This window comes from Berghia stephanieae, chromosome 7 (assembly GCF_034508935.2).
Source record: "Berghia stephanieae isolate SIO BIC M18660-M18661 chromosome 7, UCSD_Bste_1.3, whole genome shotgun sequence".
NCBI lineage: Eukaryota > Metazoa > Mollusca > Gastropoda > Nudibranchia > Aeolidiidae > Berghia > Berghia stephanieae.
In genome coordinates, this window is record NC_088366.1 from 35,806,993 (window position 1) to 35,834,492 (window position 27,500).

At 35.9% G+C, this 27,500-nt stretch overlaps 1 protein-coding gene across 6 annotated transcripts in view; it reads left to right on the forward strand.

Moving 5' to 3' along the window:
• The window catches only part of LOC144977156 (epithelial splicing regulatory protein 1-like), a 140,112-nt gene that overhangs the window by 70,826 nt on the left and 41,786 nt on the right, over positions 1–27,500 (forward strand). For all 6 annotated transcript variants that reach the window (XM_078922027.1, XM_078922026.1, XM_078922029.1 and 3 more), the window contains exons 4-5: positions 14,359–14,451; positions 14,914–15,046. In XM_078922027.1, the coding sequence (XP_078778153.1) occupies positions 14,359–14,451; positions 14,914–15,046 (226 nt within the window). The remainder of the gene's footprint in view (positions 1–14,358; positions 14,452–14,913; positions 15,047–27,500) is intronic.

Genomic DNA, 27,500 nt, shown 5'->3' on the forward strand with positions numbered 1-27,500 from the left:
TGTCCAAGAAACGAACTACTGTGTTTTGGGTTTTGTCAAGTTTCATTGGTGTATGTACTGAACGTGGAAACATCTGCGATGATTAGGTGGCTGAAATATGACTAAAAATGACTATTTATGAGACAGTTCTGCTTTTGTAAATATCCCCTCTTTATCGAGAATCAAGAAGTCAACACGAGGTTGCTTACATTTCCCATTGAGACAAAATTATTTGTTGATGATGCTCGATGGGAGGAATTGAATTGTAAATCCATTCAAACCAAAGGCCAGTTTGCCTTTTGTCGAGTAAAGACACTTGTTTCTGGTATGGTTTATGTCCACTTCAAACACATATTATTTGCGAACTGTGGGACATGTTTGGTTGTGTCAGACAATAAACCCTCACACGGTCATCTTTCATCAATGTTTTATTGTTGATATTGACATCCTGTCTTTGGAGTACAGGTCATGACCGCCTTCTGCTCTCTCTTGTTTAACTGGACTCTTCCTTCCTTTCCTTATCCTAAAAACCCACATCATCATCATCATCATCATCGTCGTCGTCGTCGTCGTCCTTTTCCCCCTCATCCTCTTCGATCCTGACGTCATTTGTTCAACTTCTTCTTCTTCTTCTTCTTCTTCTTCTTCTTCTTCTTCTTCTTCTTCTTCTTCTTCTTCTTCTTCTTCTTCTTCTTCTTCTTCTTCTTCTTCTTCTTCTTCTTCTTCTTCTTCTTCTCTCTCTTCTTCTTCTCTCTTCTTCCTTCTTCTTCTTCTTCTTCTTCTTCTTCTTCTTCTTCTTCTTCTTCTTCTTCTCTCTTCTTCTTCTTCTTCTTCTTCTTCTTTCTTCTTCTTCTTCTTCTTCTTCTTCTTCTTCTTCTTCTTCTTCTTCTTCTTCTTCTTCTTCTTCTTCTTCTTCTTCTTCTTCTTCTTCTTCTTCTTCTTCTTCAATTTTTTTTTTTTATCGACCTTCTTCTGAGAAAGAAGGAGCGAGAGAGAGAGAGAGAGAGAGAGAGAGAGAGAGAGAGAGAGAGAGAGACCCATCCATCAATTCTTCATTGGATAACTCCATGCTCAGACTCCTCTATCTTGTTTGGCTCCACATGTAATGTTTTATGACCCCCCCCCCCCCCCCCCGACACAACATGCTTGTTGGGAATGACAGTGACCACATTCATTACAATTACATTACATTTGGCTTATTTTCTGGCCATCACTTATCGATCCAAATACTTTGTTGTTGGCTATATATATATATGTTTGTTTTAAGGGTTTACGCGCTTGCAACACATTAGGTTATATCAGCGCCAGCTATATATATATATATATATATATATATATATATATATATATATATATATATATATATATATATATATATATATATATATAAAAGAAAATTATGCCCTTTCGCAACGACACCATAAGATTCCGTCGCCTAGGCATTCCATGAAGGAATATAGATAATCCATCAAACTGGATATCTGATGTCAACAGGAATCATCCATCTTGCCCAAGTGAGCAAATTGGGGGGTTAATAATTTTGCTCAAGAAAAAAAAACGAAAGTGTCTGCACCGGGACTCGAACCCGAGACCTTCCGGATCAGCAGTGCCTTAATATATATATATATATATATATATATATATATATATATATATATATATATATATATATATATATATATATATATATATATATATTAATTCCAAACATCTGTCGCCTTTCATGAGAAAGTCTTCTTCAGAAACCCTCCCCTCCAACTGATACTCTTTCTTCCTCTTGTAATTCTCCTGCTGATCATCATCGTCGTCGTCTTCAGCCCCTTTCCCATCACCCTTGTCCTCCTATCCCTCTTATCCTCCTTTTCCTCTAACCCTATTTCCGCTCCCTTCTCTCTCTCTCTCTCTCTCTCTCTCTCTCTCTCTCTCTCTCTCTCTCTCTCTCTCTCTCTCTCTCCTCTTCGATCCTGACGTCATTTGTTCAACTTTTTCTTTTCCTTCTTCTTCTTCTTCTTCTTCTTCTTCTTCTTCTTCTTCTTCTTCTTCTTCTTCTTCTTCTTCTTCTTCTTCTTCTTCTTCTTCTTCTTCTTCTTCTTCTTCTTCTTCTTCTTCTTCTTCTTCTTCTTCTTCTTCTCCTTCTTCTTCTCCTTCTTCTTCTCTTCTTCTTCTTCTTCTTCTTCTTCTTCTTCTTCTTCTTCTTCTTCTTCTTCTTCTTCTTCTTCTTCTTCCTCCCCGTATATCTCCCAATACCTGTATGACTCAAACTCCAACTCGTTATAAACGGACACGTATAAACATCACATTGGAAAGGAAAACGATGTCGCCTCTTCGTCGTCCATCCATCTTGTTCGATCTTGTTATTTATGTTTATATTATTATTGCTCTGATGGGAGAGGCCGAGAAGGTAACAGTCGCTATGTGACCGATTAGCCAAGCAACCATCCGTCCATCTCAGGTGACACCCATGTGACAGTTCTGACAGCCAATGATGTTTTGTGATCCCTTGTGCTAGTATAGGTTATAGCCAACATCTTGGTGTATTACCCTCTATACTCAATACGTTTTCCATATACACCTATGATATATTACATGCACCGCAAACCTTTAGAATCGATTTTCGATTATAAAGTATCCGGGCATCATATTGATTGCTAAGCGTTTAGTTAAAAAACTAACAACATCGGCCAGCCGTATATAACTTACCAACACTGCGGTTAAATGGTCTAGTGGTATGACACTCGCTGTCGGATCGGAAGGTCCTGGGTTCGAGCCTCGCTCGGCGCATAGTCGAGTCCTTGGAAAAGACTTTCTACTCACATTCTCTCACCGTACTCAGGTGTAAAATGAATACTTGGCCGTTAACAGCGTTATCTGTCGGAAAAAAATTATTATCGCCAAATAGGCGTCATGTCTCGTTCTTTATGTTACGTGTTGCTGTTGGTCAGGGACCCTTTGCTAAGCGCTTTGAGCACGTTTAGTGGATATTGGGCTATATAAAAGATCAATTTTAACATACAAAACTATGTATGGAGAACTATTCATAAACATGGCTGACTAAAGATAACAAAGAGCTGAGTGGCGTCATTTCGTTCCTTCTATATGGATGTTTTAAAGGACAAAGCAGACGATTCCATATTTTTTCAAACTCATATAAATTTGATCACTTTTTCCCGGTTTTGAAATAAATAAAGTCTAAGGCTAAATTTCGTTCACAACACAATATCGGTGTTTTATGGTAATAGTAATTGTAAAAATTGAATGATATTTAAATGAAGGAGGTCTAATACATAAACACTGGCGTTTAAATAAGTGTAAAAACCTTTTTATAATGTGGGATAGCTCAAGTATCTATTAACCGACCAGTTTACAGCGTCAAAGGAACATAAACAATGGTGGAAAATGGACTTCAGTCTTCAAGGAAGACTCGCTTTTAACTGCTGTCATGGTGAACACAGATTATTTGCTGCTTTAATCATATCAGATAATGGGAAGGATATTGATTTCAACATTTCTAGATTACGAAATTAAGTCTCTCCGTTGAAAGATTAATGGCGGTCACCAGATAAACCATAGTCCTATACAGCGATTCATTGACAAAGATGTTCTAGTATTGGCCAGAAAATGTTAAATTCAATATAATTATATAATGAACGTCAATATAAACTGGTTAAAACTTAACAACTCATAGCGTCATAACAAAGTGTTACACATAAAAAAGCCGATTCTGAAAAAATCCTTTTTACTCAGCTAGCGTTTTACAAACAAAATTTTAGTCATGCCTAGCTTTTCAGAAGTTTCTTAAGCCAACTGGTTGACATGCTTGCTGTTGATATTATCATATGCAAATATTACGATCACGGCACTGTCTCCAATCCTCAAGGTCTCGGAAAGAAAGGGACTTTTGTTGACGATGATAGACAGTCCAACATCATGATGACAATCATTTGCATTGATCAGAGATACTGTGAATGAATTCCCGATTCCATTGTAAAATGTGAGATGAAGACTCAGGGAGGCAGGATCAAAATACCGACGACCATGCGCTTGAATTTGGTCAAGGAACACCTGACTGCAAGGTTTCAATGACCTGTTGTTCACGAACGTTGGTTCCAGCCCTAATGGGACATTGTTTTTTTTCCTGACACTGACAAAAGCAGGTTTAAGATTTCATTAGTTGATGGAGGCAAAGAATATGGTGCCAGGACGGTGTTCGTTACACTGCTAGATGAGTGAAAGCAGCTTTGAGCTTTGGTATAAGAGCTATCCATCTTACATTGCTTGTCGTCATTGGGGCTTTACAAAAGCACACGTGTACCATGACTCAATCTTGTTATCAAACATGGTATTGTTAGTGTCCGATTGTTTTACTCAATTACCAATAAAATTGCTAGTTTTTTTGGATTATTATAGCGAGAATTTTCAAAGTGTATTTTTTTCCATTGTCATTTTCAAATTAATTGAATTTTAACTCTGCAGAAAAAAAAAAAAAAGAAGCCGCAGGAAGTATTAAAACAACACAAAGACAGTAAGAACATCTATGCGTTCTTCCATTTTATACATTTGCTTGCTTTTGCACTCCGCGAAATTTCAAATGTTTGGGTAAAAGTTTATGTATTTTACTCTTATCCATGTATCGTACCTGGATTTCGCTTAACGTTCTAATGAGTATGAATAATGTCAATGTGAAATAAAGTTATGCGCTGTTAATCACTGGCCAGTTTAAATTGACTCTCAGTATATATTATAGGAAAATGATGACTTGTGTTTTCTAAAATTCTTAAACCGGAGACTCATAGAAATGTAATATTATATGATTTTGTTAGCTGGGGCTCTTTCATACTTCTATTTCTATTTAACCAGTTAATTGCCGCACTCTGGGAAAACACCTATCTAAACATTTGGCCAGAAAACTCGTCCTTCAAATATCGATCGGTTTAAGTGACCCTATCTTGGCAAAAACTCTCAAACCTGAAACCTGGCGAAGTCCTAGGACGAGTTTTTCTGGCCAATTTTATAAATATCTGCGTGTCTTTCCAGAGCACAGCAGTCAACTGGTTCAAAAACAAAAGAGATTTGCCTTGTGAAAGTCATTTCGTTTGATTCAAAATTTAACTAGATATTAATATTCCTTATTTTTACAATATCAAATATTGTAATGTAAACTGTGATAATAAATTAAATATTATAATGACACGTATGTGATAACAATGTGAGATCCCTCTAATGAACCGACAATCTGCCATTTTTGGACAAAATACTTTTATATTTAAATTGCCCAGATAATTTTTACTTCCATAAATAACAACCGATTAAAATTACCCTCAGCTAATCCAAGTGTTTCACACCCGAGACCTCTTTGAAGAAGTTTGAAACCCTTTGGATCTGTTTTGTTGGGATTTTTATTTCGTAAAAGTTTTCTGATCAAATTTAAAACAAAAGTGTTTTGTTGGAGCGAGGTAGTAGAAGTGTGTCATTTGTAGCCGGCTGTTGTAGTCCCGTGTTTGCCTTGCATACCAGATTTCTATTTGTCAATGGCGGATCTTTCTTTTCTTTTTTTTTTTTCAAATTATTATCTATTATTTTCGTTATGTTTTGCTTTTAAAATTGTTAAACACGTTGTTGTTTTGTTTTGCTTTTAATTCTCTCGCGTGTTTTGAAAATCCAGGATGATGGTTTGGTAGATGTGGGAGCAGGGCTGCCAGATGGCCAAGTGTGTAGCCAAATTGACCAAATTTGGCAACAAGGAGAATCATGTCTCTAATATTAATTTTAATTTTATGATTTTTTTTTAAATCATATATTTTTAAACATAGTGATAATGCTTTTTCTAGTCCAGTTGATTTTTTAAAATACCAAAAGTCGACGAGTTTTTTAAAGGGCAAAATGTACGTAGCGTTAGGCTACGTGAGATTCCAGTCGAAATTGGCGACGAGGAACTTTGGCCATCTGACATCCGTGTGTGGAAGTAAATTTGTACAAGTTTCTATTTATTCAAGAGCGCAGGTGCCACCTGCAACAACATATATATTAATTATACGATGATAAGGTGATATTGATGATGATGATGATGATGATGATGATGATGACGATGATGATGGTGATGATGATGATGTTGGCGACGATGATGACGATGACAACCACGACCACGACGACGATGATGACTGGAAATTAATTTTGTAGTAGAATTGGAAGAAAAGTCTTTCATTTATCTAAAATACGTTGACCCGATATATGAATAGAATGTTGTTTAAAGGTGAAAATTCTCTCTAACTTGTCTCTAACTCTTTCTAAAGATACATACGTATACCCTGTTGGACTGACCAACTGTAGGCTTGGATTTATAGCCAACGATGAACACAAAAACATTACCAAAGATTCATTCGCTATGGTATCAAGTTGTTTATAATTGCTATTATTATTATTATTATCATCATCATCATCATCATCATCATCATCATCATCATCATCATCATCATCATCATCATCATCATCATCATCATCATCATCATCATCATCATCATCATCATCATTTTATTATTATTATTATCATCATATTATTATTATATTATTATTATTATTATTATTATTATTATTATTATATTATTATTATTATTATTATTATTATTATTATTATTATTATTATTATTATTATTATTATTATTATTATTATTATTATTATTATTATTATTATTATTATTATTATTATTATTATTATTGTTGTTGTTGTTGTTGTTGTTTCGTTTAAATCAAATAGAAGCAAATTTATATCCGATGCCTGTGAGTAGAGCCATAGTATCTTTCACCAGACAGTTTGCCATTCATGGTCATAAACTCCAATATTTTTACAATAGTCACTCTATATAGATCTCATGCATATTTATGAGATGATCAGATTAATGAATATGGATGTGATTAATCTGCCTTACATCTTGGTGGTTTAATACAATTTTATAGCTATATCAAACCAACTTGACCTGGTCGTGCTCAATCACTGACCAGTTGGATTCATTTCTATCAAGTGTAACGTTTGTCAAATAGTTGCCAAGGGTCCAAAATATTAACCAAGAGTTCAAACATCGATACAGTTGGGAGCTACCCCCCCCCCTCCTCCATCTCTCTCTCTCTCTCTCTCTCTCTCTCTCTCTCTCTCTCTCTCTCTCTCTCTCTCTCTCTCTCCCTCTCTCTCCCCCTCTCTCTCTCTCTCTCTCTCTCTCTCTCTCAATCTCTCTCTCTCTACTCTACTCTATCAAGTTTTGAATTTTGGCTGATGAATTCGGACTATCGAATCCTTGAGGAAAATGGTCTTCTGGCTCTTTTTAGTTTGGTGGGTTTTTTGTTGTTGTTTTTTTTTGGGGGGGGGGGGGGGGGGGGGGGGGGGGGGTTGGTTTTTCTATCTTGTGTTTTTTTTTCTTCTTTCTTTCTTTCTCTTTTCTTTTAAATTTTTTTTTTAATGTTTTTTTTGTTTGTTAGTTTGGTTTTCTGGAGTTTTTTGGGTTTTATTTATTTTATTTTTTTGGGTTTTTTTTTTTTTTCAATGACCCAGATTTGAGAGTTTTTGCCAGGCTGAGGGTCATTTTAATCGACCGATATTTGAAGGACTGACAGCAATCGTTTTTAATACGTTTTGACATGAAAACTCCTTGTAAGAAAAAAAACGTATTTTGTCAGTATTGTTGTTTATGTCTCGGATATGGACAATAAGATTAATATTATAACTTCCTTAAATCTGTGACTGTTGACCTTCGTAATAACATGGAGTCTCTCTCTCTCTCTCTCTCTCTCTCTCTCTCTCTCTCTCTCTCTCTCTCTCTCTCTACTCTCTCTCTCTCTCTCTCTATATATATATATATATATATATATATATATATATATATATATATATATATATATATATATATATATCTTTATTGGGGGGGTTTTTCCGGGCGTGGGCGTTTGTTTTTTTGTTTTGGTTTTTTTTTTGTTTTTTTTTTTGTTTTTGTTTGTTGTTTTTTTTGTTTTTTGTTTTGTGTGTATTTGTTGTTTTGCTTTGTTTTTGTTGTGTTTTTTTTTCTTTCTTTGTTGTTGTTGTTGTTGTTGTTGTTTTTGTTGTTTTTTCCCCTTTTTTTTAAAGATTGAAAGATATAGGTAGCTGTGCATTTAAAAGTAAAACTCCAATGCATGATCTTAAATAGAGACATTCGTATAGCCATGATATAGCCCGACGTGTTTTATCTATATATAGCCTATTTCCACAGAGACACCACGATCAATGAGTTTCATATGGGTAACCATGCACGTGTGGAAAAAAAGAGAGACGTAAAATTTATATTAAAGTTCAACAATAAAATGTATTCTTCCCATATCCGCTTCCTTTATCTTTGTGACTATGACAGATGATGTTAAATTCGTCGTCATAGTAACACAACATACCACAAGGGCAATCAGTAAGTTCCTTGGTGACGTCAACAGTAAAAAGCTGTTGGGAACGGTTTTAGACCGCTTGACTGCCATGCTTGACTGGTTATGCAGATTTGATCAGATGCTTCACTCGTTTAGCCCCTGTTGTTTTGGTCGTGGCTTTGGGCCAAGTAAAGACGTTACTACTGCCTTCTCTAGTCTATTTTCTTTGTTTTGTTTTCTTCCTAACGGTATCCCACCCCGTACATTTTTTATACAGCTGGTTTGATACATCACTGACTTCCTTTGTATTGCATTGCTCCTTGGATGTAAGTTTTCGAGTTAAAAGCCACACAACTATATAGAGATCTCTAACATTAAAAACAAACGGTTAAATAAGAATAAAATGCTATGCATAGAAGAGAATGTAAAATCCTATGTAATTAAATGTCTTTTGAGTTTAGAATTCAGTTTGTCGAGTAATTTATCAAACATACCATCTGCAGTATCACTCGTGTTCGTTTCCTGTAACTATAAGTCTGTGAGTTTTCAAGACACACGACTAACAACCAAAACAGACGAGACGAAACAAAGACTGCTATCTATGTATAGAACAGAATGCAAAATCCTATGTGACTGTCTTTTACATTTAGAAGTTGAAATCAAAGAATATTTTACAATAAATAGTACGTTCAAGATCACTCGTGTAAATGAACTGCTATATCGTAATTTATCTACTTATTTCTCAAAACTAAATTCTTTCAAAGATTTTCACGTGCCTATCTTTGTGGAGGAGTAACAAAGAGAAAACGTTTGAATTTTGTATCGTACCTTAAGTTTTAAAACAATGAATTAACATAGAGCCGACAGGTAAAAAAATATGCGTTGAGTTGTGGTGGTATTTTCAGTAAATGTATTAAACTCTGTCGTGTCCAGTAATTTTTTATGCTCTAAAAATGTTTATTTATATCTAAGTCTCAACATTTGGCTAGCTGGTTTTTTTTTATGATTCTTTAGGTTTTCATCTTGCTATTTATTTTTAATTAACATAGAGGGTATAAAAGAAAGAGAAAAGCGAAGACATTAAGTTTATTAAAATGTTCGTTTTATGAGAACATTGCCTCAGTCGGAAAAATTGGGGGGTTTTTTTGGGTTCTTTTTTTTTAATTTTAGACAGAGAACTTGTCCTTCAAATATCGATCGATTAAAATGACCCTCATCTTGTCAAAACCTCTCAAACTTTAGACTTCATTGTCAGAGGGTTAGATTTAGTTCTTGACACGTCTGTGTAGGTATAGAACAATTGCGAGGTTGAAAAATGACCGAGAAGTTAAGTCAGAAGATGATTAATGTTGACTTTTTGATTGATGATTGATGCATCGTAAACTAAAAAGTAGTTATTATATTGTGAACAACGAGATGAAAATAGATTTTTTTGATGGATGGGCGGATGGATGGAGTGATAGATGAAGATCGATCGCATCCCCTCCATCCACGAATCTCGACGGACATCAAATAAATGCCGTCGGTAATGGATCGAGTGCGGGGAATTGAAAAATTGTTTATTCAGTAAGGAGATAAATTTGACCACTTGCATCCATTAACCCTTTCATGACGATACTAAAACCAACATTCCTCCCGTCATTTATCTAATCACCACATACAACAAACCTAACCGATTTTACCAAGAGAATAGTAACCCGAGTCTCACTGTTGTTACTGCTCTCTTGGTGAAATCTGTAAAACATGGTGTCAGGTTACAGTGAGGCCTTGACCCTTGTGTAAAATTGATAAAGTGATAATTCAGCCCACTACATCGATAAAATACTACACCTTGACTGTTTCACAGTGTACTTTATTTGCTCATTTCAGCCACAAAACTCTTCCTTCTTCTATGGATAGATTAAAATGATCTTCAACTTGTCAACAATTACAAACTTCATTGTAGTCTCAGTTTTGAGTCTTTTAAAGCAAGTTGATGATTTTTGTGGTACAGTGGAATCCGCATTAAGTCAACTCTCTTAAACTCAACATCTCCTTAAAGTATGTACCAAATTCTCTTTTCTTTACCTAAGTATGTTCCGTTGATAATGAAAAAAGTCAACCAATTTTACTGGCCCGGTGATGTTGGCTTTATCAAGATTCCAGTGCATATCAATAAATAAAGTAAATATTTTCTGGCCAAAATGAAAAAATAAGTGTTTTATCAGTGTGTAGATGTGATTAATAGACAGTCGGAGGATTTCAGATTGGAAAGTAATTCAGTCTCACCATCAAAGGCTTTATAAGGAGATAAATCATCCCACATACATCCATTAAGTACCAGCCTTGTACCCCCCCCCCCCCCACCTGTAACCTGTAGTCTCACGGTGTGGTATCTTATCACGCATACCATTTTAAAACGTTTCAAGGTTTGTTCGATATAGGATGGCTCAAATTAAGTTGCTACGAAATGACAGTTCTCTTGAAATGACAGTAGTCTTATAGAGTCATAGATAGGTCCACGGAGTCGGAGTTTATCCTGGTTTCTGTAGCGTTGAAAGGACAGTCATAAATATTGCCCGCCATTGTTTGGATGGGACGACATTCTATCACAATGTACTTCCTGTTAGATGAAATAAATCCTACTAACCAGTCAGTCAATGCTGATTATACAGAGAGATCAGGGGAAAAAAAAAAAAAACCCACAAAACTATTATACTCGGATTCATAACCGGCCCCTTGGCTTGTGAGTAGAGTGTTCTATAAGATAAACGAAATCGACGTCACTCAGCTCTTTGCTATTGTTTTTAGACAGCAATTTTAATGATTAGTGCTCACCAAATTATATCTCTCAGACTATAAACGTTCAAGATTACACACAGTTTTGTGTGTTGGTACGTTATGTCCGGCTGGCGGATGTTGTAGTTTACCTGAACGGATAATATAAATCACTAGCATTTGATCTATCTCTGGATCCCTCGTATGATTATGGGCTAATCATTTTCTTTTGATCAAAATCGAAACTACGTATGCAGATATGGTTCAATCGTGTGGAGTATGTTTTATGTTTGTCTTTTATCTGACTGGGAAGCTGTACCTAGCTGAAAGTACCATGCGATGTTTATGCAATGTCTTATGCATGAGACCCCCCCCCCCCCTCCCCCCGAGAAATATCGGGATAAACTCATTATCCGTAGTCCTGCTGGTGGGTCAAAATGGCTTTTCTCGAATGCAACAACAATGAACTGTCCGGTTTTTAGAAAAGCGATCATAACTTACTGACAGAGTGTATCAACTAGGCAGACGCATAGCTTTAACTTCTCAAGTCCCGTGAAATGTTCATCCTCTCATGAAAAGAGCCTTTGTGAAAACCTTGAAACGCCGATATACTTTAGGGCCATAAAGCACTACAGGGCGTCCCTGGGGAAGACGCTACCGTTTCATAAAATAGGATTATATAGCCCAGGGCATCAAAGCCATAAAAAACGGTCAGGGTTTGAGATGCTGTCACTGCTGTTGTATTGGACCAATGAAATGGATGGTTGGTTGCTGGTGACTCGATCACTTTTATTATAGGCGAAAGTGAAAAGTCGATCCCAGTTTAAAATGTGACCTATCGCCTCAAGACGGTATTGTGTAGAAATGGACCTGTTGCTTTACAGTCAAATTTTGGTTTATCGTGTAGAATTTGAGACAAAATAAATGCTTGCCTTCAGTTGAGTGGATTCAATCTCTTAACCAATTAACGGTCGTGCTCTGGGTAGACACGGAATTTAAAAATAATTTGGCAAAAAAAAAATTTTTTTTTAAAATCTTCCTTCAGATACGATCAATTTAAATTATCCTCATCAAAGCAAAAACTCTCAAACCTGGGACCTCGCGATGTCTTCTTTTGAGAAAAGACGTGCCGATCACTTCTCTGTCCTCACTGTTTTATATATATATGTTGTTTTTTTTTGTTGGCTGAAGAATGGTTTTGAGCCCGAAACAGTCCGTGTTTGGTATTTATCCTTTTTCTGAAGCTGTTATATTTATTAAATTTATTACTTGTTCCAGGCAACAGCTTCTAGCAGCTTAGTATCAGTTTGACTTCCTCTGCCCTACTCTGAAATAACACATTCAAAAATATTTTGGAAAGAAAACTCGTCTTTCAAATATCGATCGACTTCAAGAAAGTCCCATGTTTGAGAGTATTTGACTAGAGGAAGGTCGTTTTAATGATGGATATCTGAAGGACGAGTTTTCTGGCCAAAATTTTAAATACGTATCTTTCCAGAGTACGACATTTAGCTGGTTAAACTGAAACTTACATTTACTTCTCCTTACTAGGTTATCACTTCCTCGACTTTAAATGAAAATAATAGTAATTTATTAGATACTATTATTTTGTCTAAACTCATGCCATTCAAACTGAAACCCTGTCATGTATGGTATGCATGCGCTAAATATTAATTGAGAATGACGTCATAAGGAATCATTTTAAAACTGACTTTCTATCGTAATAACTCTCCAAATCATTGGAGTTAAAAGTGAAAGATTTTAACGTCTCTTCAATTTTTGTACTCTATTTTATTGTATTAAATTCTGGTTTTAAACCAAAAAGACGTGTTTGTTTTTTTTCTTCGTCTTTTTAGTGTTAGGTCTCCATCCTATGTTTACGCAGCAGTAATGTGAAGTCTAGTCTAACTTCTTCGAGTTTTGTGGATATGTGAGTGTATTGTGTGAGCCTGTGTATGTTTGTGTGTGTGTGTGTGTGTGTGTGTGTGTGTGTGTGTGTTTGTATGTGTGATATTGGCTGTGTAAATGTTACAGGGAGGGTTAGAACAAAGGCCCAAAATGCCATCTAGGTCGGGCTTGCAGGGTTTCAGAAGAATAGGATGACAACTTCATTTTGGCTTTCTTGTGACACGTTTGTTTGTTTGTCTGAGTTATTGTGTAAAAGGGGTGAGAGGCGGGTGAGATGAACAAGGAAATAAATGTAAGAGATAGATAGATAGATAGATAGATAGATAGATAGATAGATAGATAGATAGATAGATAGATAGATAGATAGATAGATAGATAGATAGATAGATAGATAGATAGATAGATGGATGGATGGATGGGTGGAAGAATGGATGAGTGGATAGACAGGTAAAGAGAGAGAGAGAGAGAGAGAGAGAGAGAGAGAGAGAGAGAGAGAGAGAGAGAGAGAGAGTATTATGTTCCGGTTAAACCAACTAGAATCTGTGAAATTTTTGTTTTACTATTTTCCATTAGTTTCGAACGAATTCAGTTAAATTGTGAGGCTTTCATCGTGTTATGTTTTATTCAAATCGCAGCATGTCTTGTCCAAATCATGTGGAAATGTCTTTGACATAAACCTACAATTTAAGATCCAACATTATTTAATTCTCCTGTTTATTATCTGACATTACAATATTTATTAACATGATCTCGCCCTGTCCATGAAGTTTTAATAAACAAAGTTAGACGTGATTTATGATATTGACATTTCCTTTCTCTTCAAGTCGATGGGTTGTGAAAGTTAACGCAAGACTTCCAGGAACATTTCATTTAAAGCGAACAGAACCTTTTTTTTTAAATCATAGGGAACTACGATTGAATCGAGATGCTGTAAATTCAAGTGATGACGTAGTCTGAAAAAACAAACAACAGGTATTTGAATTTTTAGGCCCGAAAACTCGCCCGTCAAAAATCGATCGATTAAAATTACTCATCTTAGCAAAAAACTCTCAAACCTAGAACTTACAAAGTCCCAGGTTTGAGAGTTTTTGCTTTTTTTTTTTTTTTGTTTGTTTGTTTGTTTTTTTGAGCAAAGACGAGTCGGTCATTCTCCTTTTTCCAATATCCACTTCCTTGATTTTACCCTATGACGTGATAATATTGATTTGTTGACACAAATACAACACGCACACACACACACACACACACACTCACACACACACACACATGCACACACCTTAGAATAACAAGATATGTAAATATGTTAAGGCCTTTTCCTTGTTTTCCCATCCCCAGTTTGACAGATTTCTAAGTGCCAAAGGGGTCCACCCCGATCACGGAGGTCGCTCATTTTGTCTCATCACAGACGGCCAAGCACATCTCAGACAGGTAAAAATAAGATAAATAAACACAACATATTCTACATTTTACAATTAAGGAAAAATAGTTAAACAATTTTATAATTTATACAATGATATCCCCGACACGATGAATACATGCTGTCATTCCTTCCTATCGAACATGATAGAAAAGTAGTTATTCGAATGGTTTTGTTTCATCGCCTATAAGATATTTTTTTCCTTTATTAATTTTCTTTCTTTGTACAGCTGGAAAGCTAGTATTAATTTTATTCATTTATCTATCAATTTATTTATTTATTTAGTCGGATATTTTTTTTTTCTAGCACCACTAGATATATTTATTTATGTGTTTGTTTATTTAGTCCTTTATTAACTTTTAATTCTTGCCCCCTTCCACGCACATTTTCCCCACCTGTCATTAAAAAAAAAAACAAAAAAACAAAATCTCAACCAATGGTCATTTGCCAATCTGATCCGATGACATCGTCAGTGCATTCAACACGAGTGCTGCAAGAAGAACATCACCTTGCCCGGCTACTTCTACAGGTTTTACGACCTACGGAAAGAATTTGGCCGGTTTTACAAGACAGACGCGGTCACCGACATCAAGATGATGACTGATTGTATCCTTTTACACACCTTCGTTGTATTATATTCTCAATGTTTTTGACCATATGAAAAATTTGTCTATGATACAGGGCTAGAAATACCAAAAAGGACAATAATGCTTTGAAAAATATAAGAAAGCCTCCGTCGACTAACTGAGGATGGAACCTCGGATCTTCTGATTGTCGGACAGTGTAACCATTACACCATTGAAGTTTTGTTTTCATGTCTGTATCGATATATAATATATATATATATATATATATATATATATATATATATATATATATATATATATATATATATATATATATATATATATTTGTTATTAGATTCTTTTTGATCACAGAGATTTACTACTACTACTATTACTACTACTACTACTACTACTACTACTACTACTACTACTACTACTACTACTACTACTACTACTACTACTACTACGGCTATTACTACTACCACACACTACTACTACTACTACTACTACTACTAATAATAATAATAATAATTATTATTATTATTATTATTATTATTATTATTATTATTATTATTATTATTATTATTATTATTATTATTATATTATTATTATTGTTGTTGTTGTTGTTGTTGTTGTTGTTGTTGTTGTTTACTTTCAAGTCATGTACATACTTGAAAATTTTGTATGTAAAGCACCATAGTTGGTGGGTTGTAGTACACAATATACTTATGTTAGTGGCCTGGCGATGACATCAATTCAGACATGCTTTGGTTGTCGGGCACTGACCAATGGCGCTCGTATTTGCTGTCCTGCCGTAATCCTTTCACGGCCACACTAAATGTCTTTCCAATTATAAATTATCCCATTATATTATATCAAGCTGGTGTTATTTACACCATTTACAGACAAGATTTACAGACGCCAAGAGAACAATAACAGCAATGCGACTCGGGCTTCATTGGAAGCTCAAGCTGTATTGCGTTTAGGAGTGGTGACTGACGTCGATTATAGATCGTCCCTCTCGTGGCCAGGAGGAGTTGCCTTAACATTCGAGTCGTGAGTTCGAATCATCATCGCCTCAAAGTTTTTATTCTCTTTTGTCTTCTGGCACTTTTCTACTCACTTCATTTCTTATTATTGCGTTTACCGCTGTTTTTACCGTTACGAGAAATCAAATCACGTTGGTGTTTCTGCTCTCCTTGTGAAAATGACTAGAAAAGGTTATATCATGTATTATAAGTCATGTTAGATTAAATTCGAATCTCACGGGAGAGAGGTTAAGTAGATTGGTATTTCTCTTGGGGCTATCTTTCCATTAGCCTTGGTTTACACAGATACACAGATGGTTTACATAGATAGCATGTAATATGTGCCGCCATGTTGTTGTTGGTAAGGACGTACATGCCAAACTTTTGGGTTTCGAGTCTCTATCTAGATCTCTGCGGCGGTCTTTAAATTATGTATAACACATCTTATCTGACTAATGTACTTTACCAAACCATCAGGATGGTGTGTGTGTGTGTGTGTGTGTGTGTGTGTGTGTGTGTGTATGATTTGTGTTTGGAAGGATGGTTAGTGTACGCATGTCTGTAAAGGAAGAGGTGAGGGACGGGATGGTGTCTGAATTCGTATAATAATATATGGATTTAATTTTACAACTAATTGTTAGAGCCGTTATTTTCATGGTTTTATTTTGGAGTGTTCAACTCGGTTGTTTTTGTTTTGATTTGTTTTGTTTTGTTTTTTCGGGTTGTTTTTTTTTTTTTTTTTGTTCTTTGTTCTTTTTTTGTTTTGTTTTTTTACTTTTGTTTTGTTTTGTTATGTTTTGTTCATATTTTACTTCTTTTTTCTTTTTCTTTTTTTTTTTTTTTTTTTTTTTTGGGGGGGGGGGGGGGGCGGAGGGGAGTTGGGTTTTTGTTGGGGTTTTCTTTTTTTTTTTTTTTTTTTTTTTGGAGTGGGGGGGGGGGGGGGGTCATCTTTTAAACTCCAAACCGGTTTTTTGAATTTATCTATCTTACATGAATCAGCTTACGGACCTGAGTGTGAAATATTTCAAAAGACTTAGGCTTTAATCAAATTGTTGGTTCTACGTATTTGCAATTTTGATAACCCAAGTTGTTATGGGCTCATAGTTGTAATGGAAATATTCTCAAACCAACGGAAAATAGTGTCCACAACAAAAACAATGTTCAATCAAGCCCATAATTGCGTTTGGTTATCAGACCTCCTGATATGTTCACCTAGGCTTAACTTGTTCAGATATAATTTTTTCACACACCCATAAAAGACTAATCTTCGTCAGTCTTGACCATGAAGTCCAAATGTCCACATTCTGTTCTCTTTTCTACGACAAGGCAGTTCAGTCGGTGTTTTCCCTTGTGCCACCAGTTCTTGTCTCATGAATTCCAATTTGTTTTTTTCTATTTTGTTGGGGTTTTTTTTTTAGTTTTGTTGTTGTTTTGTATTGTTGTCTTTTTTTTCTTTTTTAAAAAAGTTTTTGCTTTTGTTGTGACATTTTTTTTTTCTTTTGTAATGATCCCCCTTTATTTCAAAACATGTTTGAAGATGCAAACAAAGCAAAAAGTCATGCATAGACCCATTTTATAACCACCATTGTGATAAGGCACACAGTTCCTATTCTTGTTACTTCCATTTCCTTCACCTCTCGACTTTTCTTAGCAAACAACAACTACTTTCTCCCTTGTCCTATTTACTAAACTAATCGAGGCTGCCTTCCCAATAAACCCCTTCTACCCCACCACCTTTTCTCACAGCAACGACCCCCCCCCCCCCCCCCCCCCCATTCTGTCGTATTCTGACCACACAAAAAAACACATTATTTAAAACTTGTATTCAAATAAAATAATTCAATTAAAATAATATTTCAATTAAAATAACCCTCAACTTTTCACAATTTGTCAAACTTAGGACTTCAGTATAACGCTTCTCTCTCTCTCTCTCTCTCTCTCTCTCTCTCTCTCTCTCTCTCTCTCTCTCTCTCTCTCTCTCTCTCTCTCTCTCTCTCTCTCTACTATAAAACTTCACTGAAGTCCCAGGTTCGAGAGTTAGGTCAAAATTTTGAATACGTGTTTGATCAGAGTACGGCAGCGCTGTGCAGTTTGCCTAACTGTACAAACTTACAACACAACTACCACAAGTGATGTACACTGGCAAAACATCCTTTTTTTTTTCAATTTTGGCCCCATTCTTTTTTTTTTTAAGAGCAAACTTTTACATCTCATATCCATAGATGAAGGTTATCCAAGACTTGTCAAAAATTGTCAAACGTGATGCTTATAAAAAAAAGAAGAAAAGAAAAGAAAGATGTCTAAGTTTAGGACTTCGTTCTTGTCGTCGTAATCTATCTATGACGTAAAAGTTTTATGGCCAATTTTTTTTTAAAGCCTTTTTTATCAGTGTCCTGTAGACTACCTTCTAAGTCGATACTGACCAGGGGTTTAATTGAGAGCTTTAGGAAAGCTTAATAAACAAAGTGGTCCCCATTGGTGAGCCTATTTCCGCTTACTTAGTGCCCCGATCTCACACTGTTTGTTCCATGGGAAAGAGATTATCCTATGCTGATCAAACATTGGGTTGCTTCTGACACAGGGCTGGGCGGGTTTCCTTCACATGCTTCTTGTTGCGATTACGACGACATGTACATAGAATAGAGACATCGGTGGACACCACAGACTGTCACGACTTAGGCCTACTGTCCCGCTAGTTAGCCGAATATTTTGATTCCGTTATGGTTCGATCTCGTCCTTCAATATCATAATATGCTTGTTCAAATCGGAAGCTAAATTTAACGGTGTATAGATTAGATAACATTTATTTTCCGAATATTATTAGATATTATGTTGACAATTCTTCAACCCGTGGGCGTGGGGGGGGGGGGTTGTTTCTTTAAAATATATAAGTAGTTACCCAAAAGCAATTAATCTGAGTTCATTTTTTTATTTTTACCACTATCGATATTTGAAATGTCTACCCGCCATGCCATGAGCTGCATCTTTTGTTACCTGTTTTAAAAAAAAAAACAGCTTTTATATAGCGTAATATCCACTAAACGTGCTCAAAGCGCTTTACAGGGCAACCCTAGCTCACAGCAACACTTAACATGTGGGACGAGACATTATGCCTGATAGGCGGTATTACATTTTTTTTTCCAAAAGAGACAACGCTGTTAATGGCCAAGTACTCATTTACACCTGAGTACGATGAGAGAATGTAAGTAAAGAGCCTTGTCCAAGGACTCAACTATTCGCCGCCCAGAGTGTCATACCAGTAGACTACATAGCCTCACAATGATATTGATAGAATTCTTCTGAAACTATGATTTGTTGGATTATATCATAAAAACCATAACTTATATTAAAATAAAACTATTTCAAACCACTTTAACGCTAACGTTTTTTTCAAAAGAGCCCAGGCCTTAAGACATTTTGACAACGTGACATTTCATCGATATTTGACCTTAAAGTGTTCTGGCCAAATAAAAGTAAAACGTTTTTGTTTAACCAGTTAACTTCCATTCTCGTGGGGGGGGGGGGGGGGGGGGGGGCTCGCATTTTAGAATTTGGCCAGAAAACTCTACCTTCGAATATCAATCGATTTAACTGACCATCCTTGACAAAAACTGGCAAACCTGGGACTTCGCGAATCAGAGGTGTGATTCGTTGTTTGATTTTTTCCCCTTAAAATCTTCCCCCTTTTATAACGACGATAAGTCTGAAATGAATCTTCTTATTCCCAATCAAAGCTCCTTTGATCGACGAAATCGACAAATATTGGAATCAACTCAATTGTATGGAGGCACCTCTTTACACGGGCGTGGTTTTGAAAAATGAAAAAAAAATGACTTGGGACGTTTGATGCATTTGTCTTGTAGATGTGTGTATGTGTGTGTGTGTGTGTGTGTGTGTGTGTGTGTGTGCGTGGGTGTGTGTGTGAAGGAGAGAGCAGGGACAGGTAGAGAGAGAGAGAGGGAGAGAGAGAGAGAGAGAGAGAGGGTGTGAGAGAAAATGTATGTGTGTGTATGTATGTATGTATGTATGTATGTATGTATGTATGTATGTATGTATGTATGTATTTATGCATTTATGTATGTATGTGTGTGAGTGAGATAGATATAGATAGATAGATAGAGAGCTAGAGAGAGAGAGAGAGAGAGAGAGAGAGAGAGAGAGAGAGAGAGAGAGAGAGAGAGAGAGAGAGAGGTTTGTAGAGATGGAGGGGGTCAAGAAGAAGGAGAAAATTAACCATTAATTTGTCAACATTTTCTCCCAGACATTTCTTTATTTTTCCTTTGTTGTTATTTAATTTTTTTTTTCTTTCCTTTTTGTTATATTTTCTTCTAAATATATTTGACATCTAAACTGCCTGTGATGTGGTTTGCCCTATGCTGCGTTCCGTTTGCGTGTTGACCAAGGGCAAACCACGACACAAAGACGGTAGGTTTTGCCATGGCTTGAGAATGTTTGACAAGACCTCTGGGAGTTTGGGAAAGTGGCTTGTTGTAACCCTCCCCTCCCCCCGCCCCTCTCTCTCTCTCTCTCTCTCTCTCTCTCTCTCTCTCTCTCTCTCTCTCTCTCTCTCTCTCTCTCTCTCTCTCTCTCTCTCTAGCTGTCAAATGACAGAGTTGTGTGAATGGGGCAGCATAAGTGAGAGAGAGAGAGAGAGAGAGAGAGAGAGAGAGAGAGAGAGAGATAGGGAGAGATGGGGAGGGGGAGAAAGTTAAAAAGAATACTCAAACAAAGATTATCATAACTATTATTATACTTTTTGACTCAAATGACAGAGTTGTGTGGATGGGGCAGCATATGTGTGTCTGTGTGTGTATGTGTGTGTGTGTGTGTGTGTGTGTATGTGAATGTGGGGATAAGAATGAGGTTAGTAGGTAGAAGATGAATCGAGGGTCAAGGAAGGTTAAAGCATGTTTGAGGTGAAAAGAATGATGATGATGATGATGATGATGATGATGATGATGATGATGATGATGATGAGTCGGAGGAGGAGGAATTTTTAAAAAATGAGGTCTAATCGTAGACCATATAGGTAATTATAGGCCCAGCAATTATTATGCTGGCAATATTAACTATGCTTATGGGGAAATGGAAAAAATTATTATTATTATTATTATTATTATTATTATTATTATTATTTATTTTAATTATTATTATTATTATTATTATTTTATTATTATTATTTTATTTATTTATTATTATTATTATTATTATTATTATTATTACATGTAACATAGTCGTCCAATGGTTTGATTTCGGTGAAATTGGATTTGTATGACTGGAAGTGAAAATGGAACAATAATATTTGATGGGCCTTTCTGGGCAGATAAATTGAGCATACCGTGAGAGGTTGGAACGCTGGTTTGGTGGCGGTCAATTCAGTGAACTTTGAATAATAATAATACAAATAAAGTGTTCTTTTATCGCGCTAAATGCCGAAGCCACAAAGCGCTTTACAATATACTTGTCAAACCATAAACACACTCGTACCGAGCCAAACAGACACACGCACACACAACAGCCACACACACTAACTATGCAAGTTTTACAAAATGAAATTGACATTCTTTTTTACAATCTTTTTTGTTTGACTGTTTATTTTTCTTCAGTATCAGCTCATGTACAAGTAAGAGGGAAAACTATTTTGGAAAAGGTTGATGACCATCAGTTGTAAACTAAACGTAAATCTCTTGTACGTATAACCCGTGGCCCTATAAAAACCTCCCCTACATCCCTCCCCTTCTCCCGTCTACAATCATGGTTGAGTGTCCATTACTTAGTCGCCTATCCACCAAGCCATGTCACCCTTGTGTCACCAAATCTTTTTAGGGATGAACCTCTCCAACGGTTTTTTTTTAAAAACACATAGACAGTCGTGCCATGGAAAGAAGTGATTCGATACACAGCTTTAGCATATAAATCATCTAAAAACAAGATGGATGGTTATCTTTGTTGTTGTTATGATTGATTTCGTCTTGTCATTATTGCTGCCGTCGTTGCTTTTATACTAGATGTTGTTGCTGCTGTTTTCTATGTTGCAAACTGTTTATGTGTGTGCATGCATGTGTATAAAATAGGGAAGGGTATGAATAACCGTTGCATCTATTTTTATAATCAAGTTATGGTTCGTTTTTATTAAGACTTTTTTCACAACAAAATTTCAGTGTCCTGTAATATTTGAAGTAATGAATTTGAATAGGATATTAATGACTTACTGACTTTAGCCTTTCGCTTCCTAATCATCTGATCGGGAGACCTCGGCTGCCTCTCTAATCACCCTTGTAAACTCCTTCCACAGTTCACGGTCCTTTGCTAATGTCAGAAGATCTTCCTTTGATTTGAGTTCTTGGTTATTTTGGGGGTGTTTCAGGTCTCCATTTAGGACACTGTGAATTGACTTGGGTTGTCTTTATTTTTTTGTGTCCAGATGGGGGGGGGGGGGGGGTTGTCATGTATTAACTGTACTGGTGTTATATTTTCATCTCTTCTGGCATATTCTGTCCATTGATTTGAATAGAAAGGTGTTTTTGATTGTACTTTTAGCACAGCGTTTTAATGCTTATTTTTGCTTTCGGGATACGCGAGTACGAAATCAAAATCGATTCGATCTATTAAAGATACAAAGCAAGATACATAATTATTTTTAAATGGCAAAAATTGACTTAATAACATAACCTTTAAGAAGATCATCAGTTTAACATCACCATGCCGACGTTTTTATTCTGTTATAAATGTCATCCGTTACTATACTATGTTACAGTTTTCGTAGCCAAGTAGACAAAGGCGTCAATTTCACAATCTGAACACTCGCCTCAACAAAAATGAAGTGACTGGTGTATCCTACAGGAAAAATATAATATGACGTCTTCTTTAACATTGAGATGTTTTCCATATTTTATATAATACAGTTGCCCTTCTTGCTCAAGTGAATTCAACGAGAGCCCGAGAACGTTCGCAAGAGCCTCGTCGAATTTTAATCAGGGCAAAGTTAATTATTTGCTTTTCTATGTTAGACTAAATAAACTCAGGTGGTCTGACTTGTGAAGAAACCACGAACTCAACATTTTTTTTTTTAGTTCTAAGGCGATTAAGCAGACATACTTGTTTTACTTGTGGAAGTCAGGATTAAGAGAGTAGATAGGCCGTGGATTCTGTACTCTGAGAGTAGGCAATACTCAATCTGAATGAGTCAGTCGAATTAATTGAAGAAGATAGTTATACCACTAATTATTATTATTATTATTATTATTATTATTATTATTATTATTATTATTATTATTATTATTATTATTATTATTTATTATTTATTATTATTATTTATTATTATATTGTTGTTGTTGTTGTTGTTATTATTAATATATATTTTTTTTTTCAAAATTAGGAGAGCAATGCGTCTTTTCAGTTGCAAAATAATTTCTCTAAGAAATTATTAAATTTAATTTATTTTTGATTCATCATAATGCAAAATATGTCCACACCTAGCCGCCACATCATGCCATGTTATCACTGAGCGGTTTGGGGGTTTTTTTGTGTTTGTTTTTTTTTTTTTTTAGTTTTGTTTTCTTTTTCTTTTCTTGTTTTTTTTTTGTTTGTTTTTTTTTTTTTTTGTTTTCAAGTTACGTCATCGTTTCCCCCAATTTGGAGTGACTTTGTAGTTTAAAATGCCAGCTTTTTATTTATTTATTGGTTGGTTGGTTTGGTAGTTTGATGTTTGCATGTAATTGATGTGTGTATTTGTGTGTGTATATATATATGTGTGTGTGTGTGTGTGTGTGTGTGCGTGTGTGCGCGCGCAAATGTTTTAGTCCAGTGAAAAATTCATCTTCCTTTAAAAACAGCACAGCTATGGCGCACACTGACAAATCATCCTTTTCTCAATTTAATTTGGCTAGAAATTGTTTTCATCGTGTCTCAACAGATAAAAATGTCCTTCAATATTTAAAATTCTTATATGTAAGACTTCTTAAAAACCGTAGAGGTTGACACGTTGGCGTCATCTCAGTTGATAATTGGAAGTGTATAAGGGTTTTGGGCCAAAATGAAAACAAATCAACAAAAAGAAGAAGAAGAAAAGTATTTTGTCAATGTAGATCAGTCTGATTCTGTATGAATGTAGATTTTCTCTGTTGTCTTCTCGCTTAAAGGCGGATATATTACGTGTATATATTATACTATCTCTTTCGTATTTCCATGATAAATGGGGTCGCCTCGGGCTCGAAATGAACTCGAGGGGATCCCAACACTGACCAATGGTCAATGGTGTGATCTGGGGTCCTGGATTCACGCCTCTTTGTCCTCCCGAGATTGGGGGACTTAGAGGAGACCTCCGGGGCAAGTCCATTGATAACGGATAGGGGTGTCAGTTTAGATGACAGGGAGGAAGGAGCTACTTTTGCTCGTTGTCGATTATTTTGGTTTGGGGATATGAAATTTAGATTCTCGTAGCAGTGTTAATTACGTCATGTTGTAGGGATTAGTTTTTTTTCTTTCTGAAGCTAATGAAAATAAGTCAAAATTGCGTTTCTTATTTGGAGAACGAAATTAATTAATTAATTAATAAAATCATTGCCATGATGGTCGAAAAGGAGTATTTTCTATGACAGGGGTGGCTAATGTGTTAGAGTGTTATATTTATTGTTTCCCTTCTGGGTTAGTTTCATATGTTATCATTTATTCGTATTTTTCACTTTATAAATCGGAGTCTATGTTTCGGTATCGCCCTAAAATGACGTACTTTGTCAAAAGCTAGATACAATCTCATCACTTTGACAGTATATTATGGGAATTAACTCAGCTCTTGGTTGCTGATAAAAAACATTTTCAACAAAATGATGTGCAGATCTATCCCATATTCAATATTATTTTGGCATGTATAATTCCAGCACAATATCAGTCAATTCATTCAATTTCCTGATCGACCACCTTCATCAAGGTTTGTTTTCTTTCACCAAACTCTCGACGAGGTTGTATTTATATTTTTTGTATTGTATAGATAGTTTGCGCTTGACTAAAAGTTCACAACACTGCCATCCGGAAGTATAACGGACCAACCAACATATACAACACTCTGTGTAACCATGAACTTTTATAGTCTGGATAATACAGTTAAGTGAGAATTACTCATAAACGTGGGTGGCAAAAAACAATAACAAAGACCCAAGTGACGTCACTTCATTCTATCTATATTTTTTCACGTCCTACACGTTGTGTAAACCTTGCGTGTCGTAAGATATTGCTGGGCCACTCACAGTGAGAAGATTGATGAACGTTTGATGTAAGATTCAATCAATTCAGGCTGTTCATTGTCCCTTTCATCGCGTATTCTGTTCGGCACCGACAAAACAGGATTTATTTTTTTCAGGTTAACAAGAAAACTTTTTTTTTAAATATTATCGATCCCTCCACCCAACTTTTCGAAAACCATGAATTGAAGTCCCAAATTTTAGATTTGTTGGCATGTCGGTCAGGAGCGGGTCATCTTTATTGATCGTCGTTTGTATTTGAAATAAAACTTGCCCAGCCAATTAAATAAAAATGTGTTTTGCAGTTATATGACAGTGTGTGTGTGTGTGTGTGTGTGTGTGTGTGTGTGTGTGTGTATGCTCGTATTTGTTCTCGGGGACACATTTCGTGATGAATCAACGAGTCATCTTCACGACCAACCGTGTCAACAGATGGCGCCTCCCAAGGATGTGCTCTGCTTCAGCCTTCTTATCTTTTTAGATTGTTCTACCATAATATTTTATTTATAACAACACAATTTCACTGTAGAAAGGCTTGGTTGTTTTGCGACTCGATCTTGAAATTTAGACATAAAAACTGGAAATATAATATCATCGAAGTGTATATAATACACTTCTTCCACCATTCCCCTGTTTCCAATTATCTGTTATCTATCTATCTATCTATCCATCTATCTATCTATCTATCTATCTATCTATCTATCTATCTATCTATCTATCTATCTATCTATCTATCTGTGTGTCTGTCTGTCTGTCTACATATCTATGCATCAATCTATCCTTCCCCCCACCCCCCCCCCCCCCCCCCCCCCACCCCCATTCTTTCTTCATATTATTATTCTTTTCCCTGGAATGCTGACTTTTTGTCATATCTTTTCTCTGTTCCGAAAACGGTCGGAACTGGCCGTTACTGGCTAGTTGCTAACTATGCTTACTATCAGTTCATCTCGTTATCAACCGGATGGTACAAAATGCCCACGACAGCGTATTACAGATTTTACTCCCTGGACAGACCACGGATGTAGTTACACATTTACAATTCCAACTGCCAACCATTGAAGACGTCAAACTGAGTTTATTGCCGTCCTAGCCTTCGGCCATTGCAACTCCAAAGAGTATACGTCTCCATCCGATCATAAAAAAAACAACCAGCCGGGGTATAGGCGTAGTCTCGTTTAACGGTCGATATAAATCCACCAGATTTGATTATGCCATCTCTCCTGCACGATCTTTTCTATAGCCTTTTTTCTCTTATTATTTCTATTTTGAATTCCGTCATTTTAGTTATGGCGTGTGTATGTTTGGGAGGGGGGGGGGGTATCCCTGTATCTTTGAATTCTGAAATTGAATACTTGCATGTATATTATAATATCGTTCCGCATTATGTCATATTTCTTCATGTCATGTTATTCAAGTGGTCCAACAGTTAGCATGACACTAATCTCAAACCTTTGATATCCTCGACAACAATGGACCTAAAATGTTTTGCTAAAGTTGAATTGCCAGATTGTTTTGTCTATGCCTATGTAATTTTGATTCCAAAAACTCGAACGAGGGCGTTGGTGAATTCCATCTCGGAATGTGGGCCTTTGTGATATTGTGGTTACCAATCTTAATTCCATTGTTCCCATAAGATATAATATTATTTACTGTATTCTGATATTTCAAAACAAATCACAGTTTTGTGGTTTAACAGGCAAGTATCGTTCAAAAAGATTTGTCTCAATTTTTGATTAAGGGCGTTTCCGGTTGGCATCTAGTCTAGTCTGTTGACAAATAAAATGTCGATGAACTAAACTGCGACGAGATAAGGCAAATTAGATCAAGGAAGAGGCCAAAAATTAACACAACGTAATGAATTTTAAACGACGAGGATGATGATGAAAACGGAGGGGCTTCGGATGCGGGAACTGTACTGTTTCCATCCGAAGCCTTTCCATGTTCACCTTTCCGTTAGTATTTTCAAAATCCCGGGCTTCAGGAAGCCCCCGCCGCTCTCTACTTTTCCAGATGATGATGATGATGATAGCTTGCTGGCAATGTCAAGAGTACGAGTTCGAATAACAAAACTCTAATTGATGAAGGCATTTATCACCGTTGTATTGGAAACTTTTTTTGTGTCATCATCATCATCATCTTCATCAAAATCATCATCACCTTCATTATTATTATTAGTATCATCATCATCATCGTCGTTATCATCATTTTCATCATCATCAACATCATC